Consider the following 17,272-nt stretch of genomic DNA (forward strand, 5'->3'; position numbering starts at 1 on the left):
ATGCCTACACTTTGGAATCAGGCCCAACGAGACCACATCAACCCTCCGAAGAGTACCCCAACCAGAACCGTTCCCCTAACCTGTTACTCGACCTTTACTCCTGACTAACTTGCCAAACCTACACATCCCTGAGCACTATGGGTAATTTAGCATGGCCAATCCACCCTAACCTACACATCCCTGAACACTATGGGGTAATTTAGCATGGCCAATCCACCCTAACCTACACATCCCTGAACACTATGGGGTAATTTAGCATGGCCAATCCACTCTAACCTACACATCCCTGAACACTATGGGGTAATTTAGCATGGCCAACCCACCCTAACCTACACATCCCTGAACACTATGGGGTAATTTAGCATGGCCAATCCACTCTAACCTACACATCCCTGAACACTATGGGGTAATTTAGCATGGCCAACCCACCCTAACCTACACATCCCTGAACACTATGGGGTAATTTAGCATGGCCAATCCACCCAAACTTGCACATCCCGTTACGCTAAATTACCCCATAGTGTTCAGGGATGTGTAGGTTAGGGTGATTTGACCATGCTAAATTACCCATAGTGCTCAGGGATGTGCAGGTTAGGGTGATTTGACCATGCTAAATTACCCCATAAACTTCCTATAACAGGGCGATCAGAATACTGTACTGCAGAGGAGGCCTCACCAACATCCTGGAGAATTGACATGACCTCCGAGCGCTGTTTACATCTCTCTGTCTCCAGGTCACCTTGTTGGAAGCAAGTGGTCACATCGGAGGTTGGCTACAAACAACGCGGACCCAGGATGGGGCCATATTCGAGCATGGACCGAGAGGGGTCCGGCCCGCTGGGACCGTGGGAAAGAACACACTCCAACTGGTGAGGGAACACGTGTTCACGGAGAGGTTTACAAATTCACTAACAAATACCCCGGGGGTGAGGGGTTCAGGGTGGGTTATATACAGAATAACAGATACCCCGGGAGTGAGTTACAGACTGGAATCTAATCGAGGGGTTCAGGGTGGGTTATATACAGAATAACAGATACCCCGGGAGTGAGTTACAGACTGGAATCTAATCAAGGGGTTCAGGGTCGGTTATATACAGAATAACAGATACCCCGGGAGTGAGTTACAGACTGGAATCTAATCGAGGGGTTTGGGGTGGGCTATATACAGAATAACAGATACCCCGGGAGTGAGTTACAGACTGGAATCTAATCGAGGGGTTCAGGGTGGGTTATATACAGAATAACAGATACCCCGGGAGTGAGTTACAGACTGGAATCTAATCGAGGGGTTCAGGGTCGGTTATATACAGAATAACAGATACCCCGGGAGTGAGTTACAGACTGGAATCTAATCGAGGGGTTCAGGGTGGGTTATATACAGAATAACAGATACCCCGGGAGTGAGTTACAGACTGGAATCTAATCGAGGGGTTCAGGGTGGGTTATATACTGAATAACAGATACTCGGGATTGAGTGTGACATTGTTGTTATTTTAAAAAGGTTGCTCGATCCTTATTTATTTTCCAGTAGGGGTTGTAAGGGCAGAGGTGCTGATATGTCCACATTAACAATGGCAGGGAGATGCTCAATTCCGGTTTATTCCAGTTTGGTTTGAGCTGCAACGGTGAGCAGCTGCTGCAGTCCAGAGAAAGGTTCCATGCTTCAGCAGATGATTCCTGACTGGACCTCTCTCTGAAATCTCTCCTGCCCGTTAGAACCCGAGATTGAATTTGCCTTTCGCCAAGGGGTGTGTTTCTGGGATGTTGTGGGAATTGGAACAGCTCCTTAGCGATATCGAGTCGGTTGGGTTTTCAAATCGTTAAAGTGATTTTAAATTCTGTTTTCTTTTGTTCATATTTCAACTGGCGGGTTTAAAGAAATTCGGTTGAGCTTAAAGCCGAGTGGTTTGACCAGCTCTCTCACCCCGGGAATATGGCCTTCACAGCTGTCTTTAACATCAGAAAACGTTAGGGTTGAGGCTGCCTTCTTAAAACATGTTGGTCTGGTCCGTAACGACAAATTGGGGGCTCTTGCCGGGATTTGTTCTGTCGTTCCAAATTGGGATTCGAGTTGTTGGACTCAAAGGAGGCGAGTGGTAGCTGTTAGTGTCTTTTGTTCAAGGTGTTGGATTCGGTTGGTTTAAACACTGCTTGGGATCGTAATTGCTCTTTCTGTCGCTGAGGGTTTACTGGGGGCAGAATGGATGATTTACAAAAGGGGAGCAAGGCCAAGAAAATAGACAATAGGTGCGGGAGTAGGCCATTCTGCCCTTCGAGCCTGCACCACCATTCAATATGATCATGGCTGATCATCCTTAATCAGTATCCTGTCCCTGCCTTATCCCCATAACCCCTTGATCCCACTATCCTTGAGAGCTCTATCCAACTCTTTCCTAAATGAATCCAGAGACTGGGCCTCCACTGCCCTCTGGGGCAGAGCATTCCACACAGCCACCACTCTCTGGGTGATGGTATTGGCAGACCAGCTAAATTTGGAGGGAGGAAAGGGAGAGATAAATCCGGGAATAGCTCGGCCCCTAAGTATGCAGGGATCGCCACCAGAATCGGCCACAATTCAGTTGAATTCGCAGCGAGAGGAAAAGAAATGAAACAATGTGAATTATGATTAAAAGCAGAGGGATAAAGGAAAGGAACAAATCGGCCGAGCAGGAGGGAATCACCTCAGCAGGAGAAGAAGAAAAGGAGAGGAGGGTCCTAGCAGAGAGAGAGAGCAGAAAGGAAGAAAGAGAGAGAGAGAGTTTGAACTTGAGGACTCAGCACTTGGACAGGGGAGTTCACTCCAAGAGGAATGAGGAGTTCAAAAATTCACTTCCCGAGGTCGTGAGAACTCATGTGGAAGATCCGAGAGTTAAAACGGCAAGATCGATAGTGAAGGCAGCGTTTGGTATGCTTTCCTTTATTGGTCAGAGTATTGAGTACAGGAGTTGGGAGGTCATGTTGCGGCTGTACAGGACATTGGTTAGGCCACTGTTGGAATATTGCGTGCAATTCTGGTCTCCTTCCTATCGGAAAGATGTTGTGAAACGTGAAAGGGTTCAGAAAAGATTTACAAGGATGTTGCCAGGGTTGGAGGGTCTGAGCTACAGGGAGAGGCTGAACAGGCTGGGGCTGTTTTCCCTGGAGCGTCGGAGGCTGAGGGGTGACCTTATAGAGGTTTATAAAATCATGAGGGGCATGGATAGGGTAAATAGACAAGGTCTTTTCCCCTGGGGTAGGGAAGTCCAGAACTAGAGGGGCATAGGTTTAGGGTGAGAGGGGAAAGATATAAAAGGGACCTAAGGGGCAACGTTTTCCCCCAGAGGGTGGTACGTGTATGGAATGAGCTGCCAGAGGAAGTGGTGGAGGCTGGTACAATTACAGCATTTAAGAGGCATCTGGATGGGTATATGAATAGGAAGGGTTTGGGGGGATATGGGCCGGGTGCTGGCAGGTGGGACTAGATTGGGTTGGGATATCTGGTCGGCATGGAGATGGGTTGGGCCGAAAGGGATGCGTACAGTGCGGGTTCAATTCCTGTATTAGCTGAGGTCACCCTTCACTTGGATTGGTTGAAACCACAGCCAGGCACTTTTCTCCCTCCCTTTACAGACAGGGCAAAAACGTATCAGGTGGAATTTAGTGTGGGAACATGGGAGGTTGTGCACTTTGGCAGGAAGAACACAGCAGCGGAATATTATTTGAAAGGAGAAAGACTGCAGGAAGTTACAGCAGCCGGGTGATTTCAGGGCTGCTCGTGCATGAATCACAAAACCTTAGCGCACGTGTTCAGCAGGTAACCGAGAAGGCAAATGAAATGGAGTCACAGAGATGTAAAGCGTGGAAACAGACCCTTCGGCCCAACCCGTCCATGCCGACCAGATATCCCAACCCAATCTAGTCCCACCTGCCAGCACCCGGCCCATATCCCCCCAAACCCTTCCTATTCATATACCCATCCAGATGCCTCTTAAATGCTGTAATTGTACCAGCCTCCACCACTTCCTCTGGCAGCTCATTCCATACACGTACCACCCTCTGGGTGAAAACGTTGCCCCTTAGGTCTCTTTTATAGCTTTCCCCTCTCACTCTAAAGCTATACCCCTCTAGTGCTGGACTCCCCCACCCCAGGGAAAAGACTTTGCCTATTTACCCTATCCATGCCCCTCATGATTTTATAAATCTCTATAAGGTTAGCCCTCAGCCTCCGATGCTCCAGGGAAAACAGCCCCAGCCTGTTCAGCCTCTCCCTGTAGCTCAGACCCTCCAACCCTGGCAACATCCTTGTAAATCTTTTCCGAACCCTTTCAAGTTTCACAACATCCTTCCGATAGTGTTGAGCTTTATTACAAAGGGTAAAAATAGGGAGCTCCTGCTAACATTAGACAAGACATTAGTAATGGTAGTTTTGGCCGCACTATGTAACATGTGGACTGGATGTGGGAGTGACGAATCAGTGCTGCCAGACAATAAGGAAATCCCAATTAGTAACAAAGTATTGTGAACAATTTCCTGAGGAAAGAGATACTGGCAATGGAGGAGGTCCAGGAAAGTTCACTGGGCTGGTCCCGGGTGTGAAAGTGATTTTCTTTTTGAGTTGATTGGGCCAGATTGGAGTTCAGGAAAATGTCAGATGACGTGACTGAAGCATTCGGGATTGTCAGGAGGCTTGCCAGGAAGGTTGGTTCCCCTGGTGGGAGAGTCTAAGCAAGAAGGAACCTATTTGAGACAGAGATGAAGATGAACTCTTTCTCCCGGAGGGAACTGATGATGTGTTACTCTTTGCCTCAGACATGGTCAATACTGGATCATTAAGGGAAGGAAAGTAAGAGGGAGAATGTGTCACTGATTCCAACACAGAGGGAAGAACTGAGTTCAGCAGATTCTGAATTAGACATTCCTCAAATTACATTGGACAATGAGGCCACTACTGGAATATTGGGTGCAGTTCTGGTCTCCTTCCTATCGGAAAGATGTTGTGAACCTTGAAAGGGTTCAGAAAAGATTTACAAGGATGTTGCCAGGGTTGGAGGGTCAGAGCAACAGGGAGAGGCTGAACAGGCTGGGGCTGTTTTCCCTGGAGCGTCGGAGGCTGAGGGGTGACCTTATAGAGGTTTATAAAATCATGAGGGGCATGGATAGGGTAAAAAGACAAAGTCCTTTCCCTGGAGTCAAGGAGCCCAGAACTAGAGGGGCATAGGTTTAGGGTGAGAGGGGAAAGATATAAAAGAGACCTAAGGGGCAACTTTTTCCCCCAGAGGGTGGTACGTGTATGGAATGAGCTGCCAGAGGAAGTGGTGGAGGCTGGTACAATTACAGCATTTAAGAGGCATTTGGATGGGTATATGACTAGGAAGGGTTTGGGGGATATGGGCCGGGTGCTGGCAGGTGGGACTAGATTGGATAGGGATATCTGGTCAACATGGGACGGGTTGGACCGAAAGGTCTGTTTCCATGCTGTACATCTCTATGACTAAGTTGTCAAAAATTAGGGTAGATTATTGAGTTACCTTTCAAAGGGACATCTAAATGACCTTAAAGAGTTATTGCTATCTCATGGGGAGAGAAATGGAAATAAGCTGGGAAGTACTAACCTAATTATGCATAATGTAGATAGAGGAAATGCTGTTCCAATGAAGCAACATCCTTATAGACTTATCCCTCTGAAGTTGGGACTGGTTCAAAGAGGTTGGATGCATGCACCAAGAATGGCAGAATCAAAGTGAGTTGCAGTGACTGGAGCTCACTCATAGTCATGGTGCTAAAACCCAGAACAAAGACCAAACAACATTACAGGCCCTTCAGCCCTCCCGGCCTGCGCCAATCCAGATCCTCAATCTAAATCCGTCGCCTATTTTCTCAGGATCTGTATGCCTCTGCTCCCTGCCCATTCATGTATCTGTCTTCAGTGACACCCATCGTACCCGCCTCTACCACCAGCACTGGCAACGCGTTCCAGGTACCCACCACCCTCTGCGTAAAGAGCTTTCCACGCATATCTCCCTTAAACTTTTCGCCTCTCACCTTGAACTCGTAGCTGAGACCCCCACTCTTGGAAAGAACCTTCTTGCTATCCACCCTGTCCATACCTCTCATGATTACCTCCGTCTTTCTAATGAAAATAAGCCTCATCTACTCAACCTCTCTTCATAGCTAGCGCCGCCCATACCTGGTAAACACTTCCGCACCCTCTCCAAAGCGTCCACATCCTTTTGGTAATGTGGCGACCAGAACTGTGCGCCGTTTTCCAAATGGTACCCAGCTGTTAGGTGTCGGACTGTTGCAAAGTCAGTGCAGTTACAAAGTCTGGTTCATGTCTGATTGCCCCTTTGGAAGACGGTATTGAGAAGATGGGACAAGCAACATACGTACTCAGAGGATACTGGCAGGTACTTAAATGCAACAGGGTAAAGACCAATTTTGGCTTTGGTAACGCCGACTGGACCGTATCGATTGAAAGTCGTGCCATTAGGAATGAAAACCGCGCCCGCCACATTTCAAAGACGGACCAGTTGTGTGGTATAAGTCGATGGCGTGGTGACCTTGGGTCTCACGGGGAAGGGACATTTGCGGCATTTATTGCTCTTGTTCAGTTGACGTCTGGAGGCAGGCTTGGTGATAACCCTGGCTAAGAGTGAATTTGCCAAAGATTTACAAGGATGTTGCCAGGGTTGGAGGGTTTGAGCTACAGGGAGAGGCTGAACAGGCTGGGGCTGTTTTCCCTGGAGCGTCGGAGGCTGAGGGGTGACCTTATAGAGGTTTATAAAATTATGAGGGGCATGGATAGGATAAATAGGCAATTTTTTTTTTCCCTGGGCTGGGGGAGACTAGAACTAGAGGGGCATAGGTTTAGGGTGAGAGGGGAAAGATATAAAAGGGATCTAAGGGGCAATTGTTACCCCCAGAGGGTGGTACGTGTATGGAATGAGCTGCCAGAGGAAGTGGTGGAGGCTGGTACAATTACAGCATTTAAGAGGCATCTGGATGGGTATGTGAATAGGAAGGGTTTGGGGGGGATATGGGCCGGGTGCTGGCAGGTGGGACTAGATTGGGTTGGGATATCTGGTCGGCATGGACGAGTTGGGCCGAAGGGTCTGTTTCCGCGCTGTACATCTCTGTGACTCGAAGTCATGTTGCTGGGCCGTGTTATCAGACATGAACAGATGCGCCCACGGAGTGTGACTGCAGAAGTGATTGGGGAGTTTCCCATACCATCGACGAAGAGAGCAGTACTACACTTCCAAGGATTGGCTGGGTTTTATTGGAAATTCAGACCGAATTTCAGCGGTGTGGCCGCACTGAATTACTGAAGAAAAGCAGGAGGGTTCCAGTGGATAGCGGACTGTCAGAAGGAATGTGACAGCCTGAACGCTGTGTTAACCCCTGCCCCGGTGTGAGCCAGATGACACAAAGCCACGCAAGGTGGCTATCGCTGGGAGGGACAGGGGTGCCCTGACAAGAGGACGACGAGGAGATAGACAAGGCCTCCCGGGTATTCCTCCAAGGAAGTTGAACATTCGGCAGTGGAAATGTTCGACAAGTTGGGAAGGAAACCTTCCGCCTGGTGTTGGTGTAACAAGATTTCAACACTGCTGTCACCAGGAACGTGTCTGAGACAATTGTCTTCCTTGAACACACACCTTAACGTGCTTTGGAGAAATTTAAGGACAACAATTCTAGACCGTTTCGAGGGAGCTTCGTACCACAGCCATTCAACTTAACAAAGGCGCAAGTGACAGGATGAGGCAATCAGAACACGGAACATTCCGGTGCAGTACAGGCCCTTCAGCCCCTCGATGTTGTGCTGACCTGTGGAACCAACCTGAAGCCCATCGAACCTACACTATTCCATTCTCGTCCATGTGCCTATCCAATGCCCATTTAAATGCCCTGAAAGTTGGCGATTCTACTCCTGTTGCAGGCAGTGCGTTCCACGCCCCTCCTACTCTCTGAGTAAAGACAATACCTCTGACATCTGTCCTGTATCTATCACCCCCGCAATCTAAAGCTGTGTCCCCTCGTGCTAGCCATCGCCATCGGGGGGAAAAGGCTCTCCCTGTCCACCCGATCGAACCCTCGGATTATCTTGCCGATGTGTTGTGGAAACTTGGATGAAAACACAAACGCATTTCGAGGCAGGAATGAACCGACTGAAACTGAATCTGGTAGTGCATGTTTGCAAAGTTACAGATAGTTAGTGTGTGTAACAGAGCAAGCCGAAGGAGTTTAAAATGAAGTCATCTGTGTATACTGATGGCTCTTTATTTTTTGAAGGGGGTGGTGTGATGATTCTGTCATTGAAGAAGGTGATTTGATCCTTATTTATTTTCCAGTAGGGGTTGTAAGAGCAGAGGTGTTGATATGTCCACATTAACAATGGCAGGGAGATGCTCAGTTCCGGTTTATTCCAGTTTGGTTTGAGCTGTAACGGTGAGCAGCTGCTGCAGTCCAGAGAAAGGTTCCATGCTTCAGCAGATGATTCCTGACTGGCCTTCTCTCTGAAATCTCTCCTGCCCGTTAGAACCGGAGTTTGAATTTGCCTTTCTGGGATGTGTTTCTGGGATGTTGTGGGAATTGGGACAGCCCCTCAGTAAAGTGGCTATATCGAGTCGGTTGGGTTTTCAAATCGTTAAAGCGATTTTAAATTCTGTTTTCTTTTGCTCATATTTCAAATGTAGTGTTTGAATAAATTCGGTTTAGCTTAAAGCCGAGTGGTTTGACCAGCTCTCTCACCCCGGGAATATGGCCTTCACAGCTGTCTTTAACATCAGAAAACGTTAGGGTTGAGGCTGCCTTCTTAAAATAGTTTGAGAGGCTCTGGCCTGGAACATGGCATGACTTAACACTGGAATCTAACCGAGGGGTTCAGGGTGGGTTATATACAGAATAACAGATACCCCAGGAGTGAGTTACAGACTGGGATCTAATCGAGGGGTTCAGGGTGGGTTATATACAGAATAACAGATACCCTGGGAGTGAGTTACAGACTGGAATCTAATCGAGGGGTTCAGGGTGGGTTATATACAGAATAACAGATACCCCGGGAGTGAGTTACAGACTGGGATCTAATCGAAGGGTTCGGGGTGGGTTATATACAGAATAACAGATACCCCGGGAGTGAGTTACAGACTGGGATCTAATCGAGGGGTTCGGGGTGGGTTATATACAGAATAACAGATACCCCGGGAGTGAGTCACAGACTGGAATCTAATCGAGGGGTTCAGGGTGGGTTATATACAGAATAACAGATACCCCGGGAGTGAGTTACAGAATGGGATCTAATGGAGGGGTTCAGGGTGGGTTATATACAGAATAACAGATACCCCAGGAGTGAGTTACAGAATGGAATCTAATCGAGGGGTTCAGGGTGGGTTATATACAGAATAACAGATACCCCGGGAGTGAGTTACAGACTGGAATCTAATCGAGGGGTTCAGGGTGGGTCATATACAGAATAACAGATACCCCGGGAGGGAGTTACAGGCTGAGATCTAATCGAGGGGTTCAGGGTGGGTTATATACAGAATAACAGATACCCCGGGAGGGAGTTACAGACTGGGATCTAATTCCTTTCCCGATCCTTCTCCAGGTGTCGGAGCTGGGTTTGGAGAATGAAGTTCTCCCTGTGACCTACCGTCACGTGGCTTCCAAGAACCGATACCTGTTTGTTGGGGGGAAGCTGTGCAAATTACCGTCAGGCCTGAGGTGAGTCACTGGTGGGCGGACGTCCGGAGGAACCATTGTCCCAGCGTCCACCCACCCAGCTTAACCCTGACCCCTGTATCCCCCCACCAACACCAACCCCACCCCCCCAGCTTAACCCTGACCCCTGTATCCCCCCACCCACCCCCCCACCTTAACCCTGACCCCTGTATCCCCCCACCCACCCCCCCACCTTAACCCTGACCCATGTATCCCCCCACCCACCTCCCCACCCTAACCCTGACCCCTGTATCCCCCCACCCACCCACCCTGCTTAACCCTGACCCCTGTATCCCCCACCCACCCACCCAGCTTAACCCTGACCCCTCTATCCCCCACCCACCCACCCAGCTTAACCCTGACCCCTCTATCCCCCCACCCAGCTTAACCCTGACCCCTCTATCCCCCCACCCACCCACCTTAACCCTGACCCCTGTATCCCCCCACCCACCCACCCACCTTAACCCTGACCCCTGTATCCCCCCACCCACCCACCCACCTTAACCCTGACCCCTGTATCCCCCCACCCACCCACCCACCTTAACCCTGACCCCTGTACCCCAACCCTGCTTAACCCTGACCCCTGTATACAGCCAAACCCGCCCCCAGCATCCAGCCCGAGTGCTAATCTCGCACTTCCTCCTCAATCCCACCACCATGGCGTTCATCATCACTGTTCAACCTTCTGCCCAATCTGCTCAGTTGGCTGGACAGCTGGGTTGCCATACACTGTGATGCCAACAGTGTGGCACAGTGGCTGAAGTTACTGTGAGGCACTGTGCTTCGGTGCCCCTCTGTGTAACTCACCGCCGGTTCTCTCTCTCTGTATGAACACAGCAGCCTGATGATCCTGCCAATTGGACTGCAGCCATTTAACCCTTTTCTAGATTACAGGGGCTGGAGGGTCTGAGCTACAGGGATAGCCTGGGGCTGTTTTCCCTGGAGCGTCGGAGGCTGAGGGGTGACCTTATAGAGGTTTATAAAATCATGAGGGGCATGGATAGGATAAATAGACAAAGTCTTTTCCCCTGGGGTGGGGGAGTCCAGAACTAGAGGGGCATAGGTTTAGGGGGAGAGGGGAAAGATATAAAAGAGACCTAAGGGGCAATGTTTTCACCCAGAGGGTGGTACGTGTATGGAATGAGCTGCCAGAGGAAGTGGTGGAGGCTGGTACAATGACAGCATTTAAGAGGCATCTGGATGGGTTTATGAATAGGAAGGGTTTGGAGGGATATGGGCCGGGTGCTGGCAGGTGGGACTAGATTGGGTTGGGATATCTGGGTCAGCATGGATGAGTTGGACCGAAGGGTCTGTTTCCGGGCTGTACATCTCTATCAGTATTACTGGACTCTTTGATGGACTGCGCTGGATTCGAAGCTTCTCTGAAAGTTTGCCTTTCCAACAATGTTTTTGGACAGGGGGTTGGTCGAATGGCTTTCGTCCCAGTCCGTTCTGGTCCCCCTTAACAAGGTTTTAAGGGGGGGGACTCTCAACTGGGACTGGAAGCCTACTTGTTCTGATTGAGTCTTGTCATTGATCCCAACTGCTAGTGGCCCTGGTTCTGGTCCCGTTTCAGACTGGGACCTGGCCTGGTGTACGGTTCCGATTGTATCGTCCCAATCAGACGAAGGGCTGCTCAGTGACTGAGTCGCGTTCGCTCGAGGCTGCGGCCTGACGTCGAATTGAATCAACTTTATTGTCATACGGACTGAAACAGCGCCCAGTTAAAGGTTTCCGGTCAGTGACATCCTACCTACAAACGGCACGGATAACCAGGAGCGTTTTCTTCGGAAATGAAGAGGGAATTAGAAAAGGGAAGAAGTTACGGGAATAAATGAAAGAAAAGAGAGAGAGAAGTGACAAGTTCTTTTTGATGGGGCCCGTGCCCACCCCTGGCCCCAAGGGAGACGCCCACCATCTTTCCCTGAGCCAGAACGACTGACGTAGGAGCCGCCTCGCTTCAGACGCCACCTCTCTGCCCACGATGTTGAAGCCACACCCAACCCCACCCAACCACGGCTCCCCGGCTCCACTACCAGACCAGGCCGCCGGGCCAGGAGTCCCGCTTTGGCCGCAGGTGTCACCTTGCCAACGACGCCATCTTGAAAAGCCCGCTGCTGCCCACCCCGATCGCCGGGAGGACGCTCCCCCCTCACTGTCACCGTCTCCCCGTCACCGGGAGGACACTCCCCCCTCACCGTCACCGTCTCCCCGTCACTGGGAGGACACTCCCCACCCCCTCACCGTCACCATCTCTGCGTTACCGGGAGGACACTTCCCCCTCACCGTCACCGTCTCCCCGTCACCGGGAGGACACGCCCCCCTCACCGTCACCGTCTCCCCGTCACCGGGAGGACACTCCCCACCCCCTCACCGTCACCGTCTCCCCGTCACCGGGAGGACACTTCCCCCCCCTCACCGTCACCGTCTCCCCGTCACCGGGAGGACACTTCCCCCTCACCGTCACCATCTCCCCGTCACCGGGAGGACACTTCCCCCCTCACCGTCACCGTCTCCCCGTCACCGGGAGGACACGCCCTCCACACTGTCACCCTGTCACTGGGAGGACGCTCCCCCCTCACCGTCTCCCCGTCACCGGGAGGACACTCCCCCCTCACCGTCACCCTGTCACCGGGAGGACACTCCCCCCTCACCGTCACCCTGTCACCGGGAGGACACTCCCCCCTCACTGTCACCGTCTCCCTGTCACCGGGAGGACACTCCCCCCTCACCGTCACCGGGAGGACACTCCCCCTCACTGTCACCGTCACCGGGAGGGCACGCCCCCCCTCACCGTCACCGGGAGGACACTCCCCCCCCACCCCCTCACTGTCACCGTCACCGGGAGGACACTCCCCCCTCACTGTCACCGTCACCCCGTCACCGGGAGGACACTCCCCCCTCACCGTCACCCTGTCACCGGGAGGACACTCCCCCCTCACTGTCACCGTCACCCCGTCACCGGGAGGACACTCCCCCCTCACCGTCACCCTGTCACCGGGAGGACACTCCCTCCACACTGTCACCGTCTCCCTGTCACCGGGAGGACACTCCCCCCTCACCGTCACCGTCTCCCCGTCACCGGGAGGACACTCCCCCCTCACTGTCACCGTCACCCCCCCGTCACCGGGAGGACACTCCCCCCTCACCGTCACCCCGTCACTGGGAGGACGGTCCCCCCTCACCGTCACCCCGTCACTGGGAGGACGCTCCCCCCTCACCGTCACCGTCTCCCCGTCACCGGGAGGACACTCCCCCCTCACCGTCACCCTGTCACCGGGAGGACACTCCCTCCACACTGTCACCATCTCCCTGTCACCGGGAGGACGCTCCCCCCTCACCGTCACCCTGTCACCGGGAGGACACCTCCTCCACACTGTCACCATCTCCCTGTCACCGGGAGGACACTCCTCCCTCACCGTCACCGTCACCCCGTCACCGGGAGGACACTCCCCCCTCACCGTCACCCTGTCACCGGGAGGACACTCCCTCCACACTGTCACCGTCTCCCTGTCACCGGGAGGACACTCTCCCCTCACCGTCACCGGGAGGACACTCCCCCCTCACCGTCACCGGGAGGACACTCCCCCCTCACTGTCACCGTCACCGGGAGGACACTCCCCCCTCACCGTCACCATCTCCCCGTCACCGGGAGGACACTCCCCCCTCACTGTCACCGTCTCCCCGTCACCGGGAGGACACTTCCCCCCCCCCCCCCCACTGTCACCGTCACCGGGAGGACACTCCCCCCTCACCGTCACCATCTCCCCGTCACCGGGAGGACACTTCCCCCCCCCCACTGTCACCGTCACCGGGAGGACACTCCCCCCTCACCGTCACCATCTCCCCGTCACCGGGAGGACACTCCCCCCTCACTGTCACCGTCACCGGGAGGACACTCCCCCCTCACTGTCACCGTCACCAGGAGGACGCTCCCCCCTCACTGCCACCGTCACCGGGAGGACACTCCCCCCTCACCGTCATCTTCTCCCCGTCACCGGGAGGACACTCCCCCCTCACCGTCACCGGGAGGACACTCCCCCCTCACCGTCACTATCTCCATGTTACCGGGAGGACACTCCCCACCCCCTCACCGTCACCGGGAGGACACTCTTCCCCCCCCCCCCCCCCCCCACTGCTGCCGTCTCCCATCACCGGGAGGACACTCCCCCCTCACCGTCACCGTCTCCCGGTCACCGGAAGAAGCTACGTCCTCCATTCCGCCCGCTGCCCTCTCCTCTGACCGGGGACCGAAGCTGATGGTGCGAGTCAGGAAAACAGAACAGGCTTAGGTACAAACGACGGGCAGAAAGATCTCAAAGCCCCAGAACAAAACTGGTTCAGTTTGAAAGCATTATCTGGGCCGACATGACACCAATTCACTTCAGAATGTAACTTTTTAAGAAAACGTTCTGCGATTTATGTGTGGATGAACTGAAACCAACACGGTCATTCTAAAAGATGAGAGACTTCACAAACAATCCAGGCCTTTTTCAAGATATCATTTCAGTTACATCACACTGTCGTCTTTTCGCTCTAAATTCTGTCTTCCGATCTTATTCTCCACAACCCCCTGGTGAAGGAGCAGCGCTCCGAAAGCTAGCGCTTCCAAATAGACCTGTCGGGACTGGAACCTGGTGTGGTGTGAGTTTTAGCTTTGTGGACCCCAGTCTAACAGCGGCTCCGCAGCAGCACGAGTCCTTTCTGGGTCTGCTGACGTGGAACGTTTCCCAGATCAGAGAGCTTAAACCTTCCAGAGTAACCTGCAGCCCTCGAACCCAAACCCCCGACACTGAAACCTTCTGCCTGAGGTGACACGTTTCCCATAGCAACCTCCTTTGCTGCCAGAGCGGAAACCGTCTTCAGTTGTAACCCCCACCCCTGCTGTGTTTCGGGATTGGATTCAAAGTAAATAGGCTGTTCCTCGATTCCTCTGAACTGAAATCCGAGCTTGTGGATTTTGGATGTTTATCTGCCCCGCCGTGAACCCAATAATGTCAATATCTCCCCGTGAACGCCAGGGGATTGAGCGTTCAGCTGCCTTCACAGGTTCCACAAGGACACACTGACCTTGGGTTTTTTTTTCAATTGTAAACCAAACTTTTGCTGGAAGTGCAAAGTTAAAAAAAAACACACAACACCAGGTTACAGTCACAGAGATGTACAGCACGGGAAACAGACCCTTCGGCCCAACCTGTCCATGCTGACCCAGATATCCCAACCCAATCTAGTCCCACCTGCCAGCACCCGGCCCATATCCCCCCAAACCCTTCCTATTCATAAACCCATCCAGATACCTCTTAAATGCTGTAATTGTACCAGCCTCCACCACTTCCTCTGGCAGCTCATTCCATACACGTACCACCCTCTGGGGGAAAAAGTTGCCCCTGAGGTCCCTTTTATATCTTTCCCCTCTCACCCTAAACCTATGCCCCTCTAGTTCTGGACTCCCCCACCCCAGGGAAAAGACTTTGTCTATTTATCCTATCATGTCCCTCATGATTTTATAAACCTCTATAAGGTCACCCCTCAGCCTCCGACGCTCCAGGGAAAACAGCCCCAGCCTGTTCAGCCTCTCCCTGTAGCTCAGACCCTCCAACCCTGGCAACATCCTTGTAAATCTTTTCTGAACCCTTCCAAGTTTCACAATATCTTTCCAATAGGAAAGCACTAGCTTTCGGAGCGCTGCTCCTTCGTCAGGTGGTTGTGAAGGGTGACATGGAGCTCGGTATGAAGATCGTCAGCCCCACAGCTCATAGTGTCACACGGGGCAGTCAAATCAAACTCACCTCGTAGCTCACCATGTTACATGGGCAGTGAAAGGAGACCCCAGGCTGCAGTAGGCCCGGAGCCTGGACTCTTAGCAGTGGTGGTACTCAGAGAGGGGACTCCTGGTTGTGGTAGGCCCGGAGCCTGGACTCTTGGCTGTGGTGGTACCCAGAGAGGGGACTCCTGGTTGTGGTAGGCCCGGAGCCTGGACTCTTGGCAGTAGTGATACCCGGACAGGAGCCTCCTGACTGTGGTAGGCCCGGAGCCTGGACTCTTGGCGGTGGTGGTACCCGGACGGGGGCCTCCTGACTGTGGTAGGCCCGGAGCCTGGACTCTTGGCGGTGGTGGTACCCAGAGAGGGGCCTCCTGACTGTGGTAGGCCCGGAGCCTGGACTCCTGACCGCGTCGGCAGCTCCTTGAGTACCGGCACACCTTGCAGAAACCCTGGAACTGTACGGGAGACCCGAATTTGAACAGAAGACGAACTCCTCTCTCAGTAACCTCTCTTTTTGGTCCTGGGATTGGGGTGTATCTTTGTCCCTGCATCTTTGAAGCGTACGCGACAATAAATAAATAAATCAAACGCACGCTGCAACTCACGAGGATGTACAAAGTGCCCGATTGAGACCCCGAGCTCGGTGGGAGCGGACTTCCCATGTGCACCAAAGACGTGGACAGTGCAGAAGAAACCTTGAGGGAAACCCTGCCGACGATGCCGGCACAGAGTCTCCTGGTGAGACAGACGCTGCAGTGGCCTCTCAGACCGGTGCTGCTGATGGTCAGTCAGCTGTGTTCACACCATCCCGCGGGCCGGGCACTGGCTCTCTCCGCTCCCCCAGTACTAACCAGGAGGGAAGGCCTCATAGAACGGACTCTGAACATCCCCCTCCCCTCGATAATAAATATGGTGTCTCCACTGTCAAGCAGCGGAGTGCGTCTTACCCCGGCTAAACTCGAGAGGAAGCATCCACAACGAAACCAACCATCCCTCAAGAGCCCAGGGGGCAAGGGGAGCGTCAACAGGAGGAGGAGTGGGTGGGAACCAGCCCCTGAATCCCGACCCGTGTCCCCCCCCCCCTCCGGTTCAGGGCCAGCAGCAGATCGCTGACTCCACCGGGAGTCCGATTGGAGACCGGCCTGTTGCCGTTGATCGGACGCGGTTGGTTCAAGGTCACACCGGTGAGGTAGCGTCTGTCCCAGAGCCTCCAAGGAGGTTCCCCATCTTGGGCTCCGACTCACTTCAGATCCTGTCCTGCCCAGCCACCATGTCCCCGAAAACGGGGATGCTTAGGGAAATACACACTCTTACTTCACACTCGGCTGGCCAGTGAGAGCTGGTGATTGGCTGGACAGTGACTGAGGGGAATTGGCTGGCCAGTGAGAGCTGGTGATTGGCTGGACAGTGACTGAGGGGAATCGGCTGGCCAATGAGAGCTGGTGATTGGCTGGACAGTGACTGAGGGGAATCGGCTGGCCAATGAGAGGTGGTGATTGGCTGGACAGTGACTGAGGGTAATTGGCTGGCCAATGAGAGCTGGTGATTGGCTGGACAGTGACTGAGGGGAATCGGCTGAACATGATTGGCTGAACAGTGACTAAGGGTAATTGGCTGGGTGTTGAGAGGTGGTGATTGGCTGAACATGATTGGCTGGGCGATGAGAGATGGGGATTGGCTGAACATGATTGAGGGTAATGGGCTGAACATGATTGGCTGGGCAATGAGAGATGGGGATTGGCTGAACAGTGATTGAGGGTAATTGGCTGGACATGATTGGCTGGGCAATGAGAGATGGGGATTGGCTGA

The 17,272-nt window shown here is 53.0% G+C and overlaps 1 protein-coding gene across 5 annotated transcripts in view; it reads left to right on the top strand.

The window, feature by feature from the left end:
* The window catches only part of ppox (protoporphyrinogen oxidase), a 44,449-nt gene that overhangs the window by 10,816 nt on the left and 16,361 nt on the right, over positions 1–17,272 (top strand). For all 5 annotated transcript variants that reach the window (XM_060822535.1, XM_060822534.1, XM_060822533.1 and 2 more), the window contains 2 exons: positions 735–869; positions 9,587–9,702. In XM_060822535.1, coding sequence (XP_060678518.1) covers positions 735–869; positions 9,587–9,702 — 251 coding nt within the window. The remainder of the gene's footprint in view (positions 1–734; positions 870–9,586; positions 9,703–17,272) is intronic.

Source organism: Hemiscyllium ocellatum, unplaced genomic scaffold, assembly GCF_020745735.1.
Source record: "Hemiscyllium ocellatum isolate sHemOce1 unplaced genomic scaffold, sHemOce1.pat.X.cur. scaffold_1046_pat_ctg1, whole genome shotgun sequence".
Classification (NCBI taxonomy): domain Eukaryota; kingdom Metazoa; phylum Chordata; class Chondrichthyes; order Orectolobiformes; family Hemiscylliidae; genus Hemiscyllium; species Hemiscyllium ocellatum.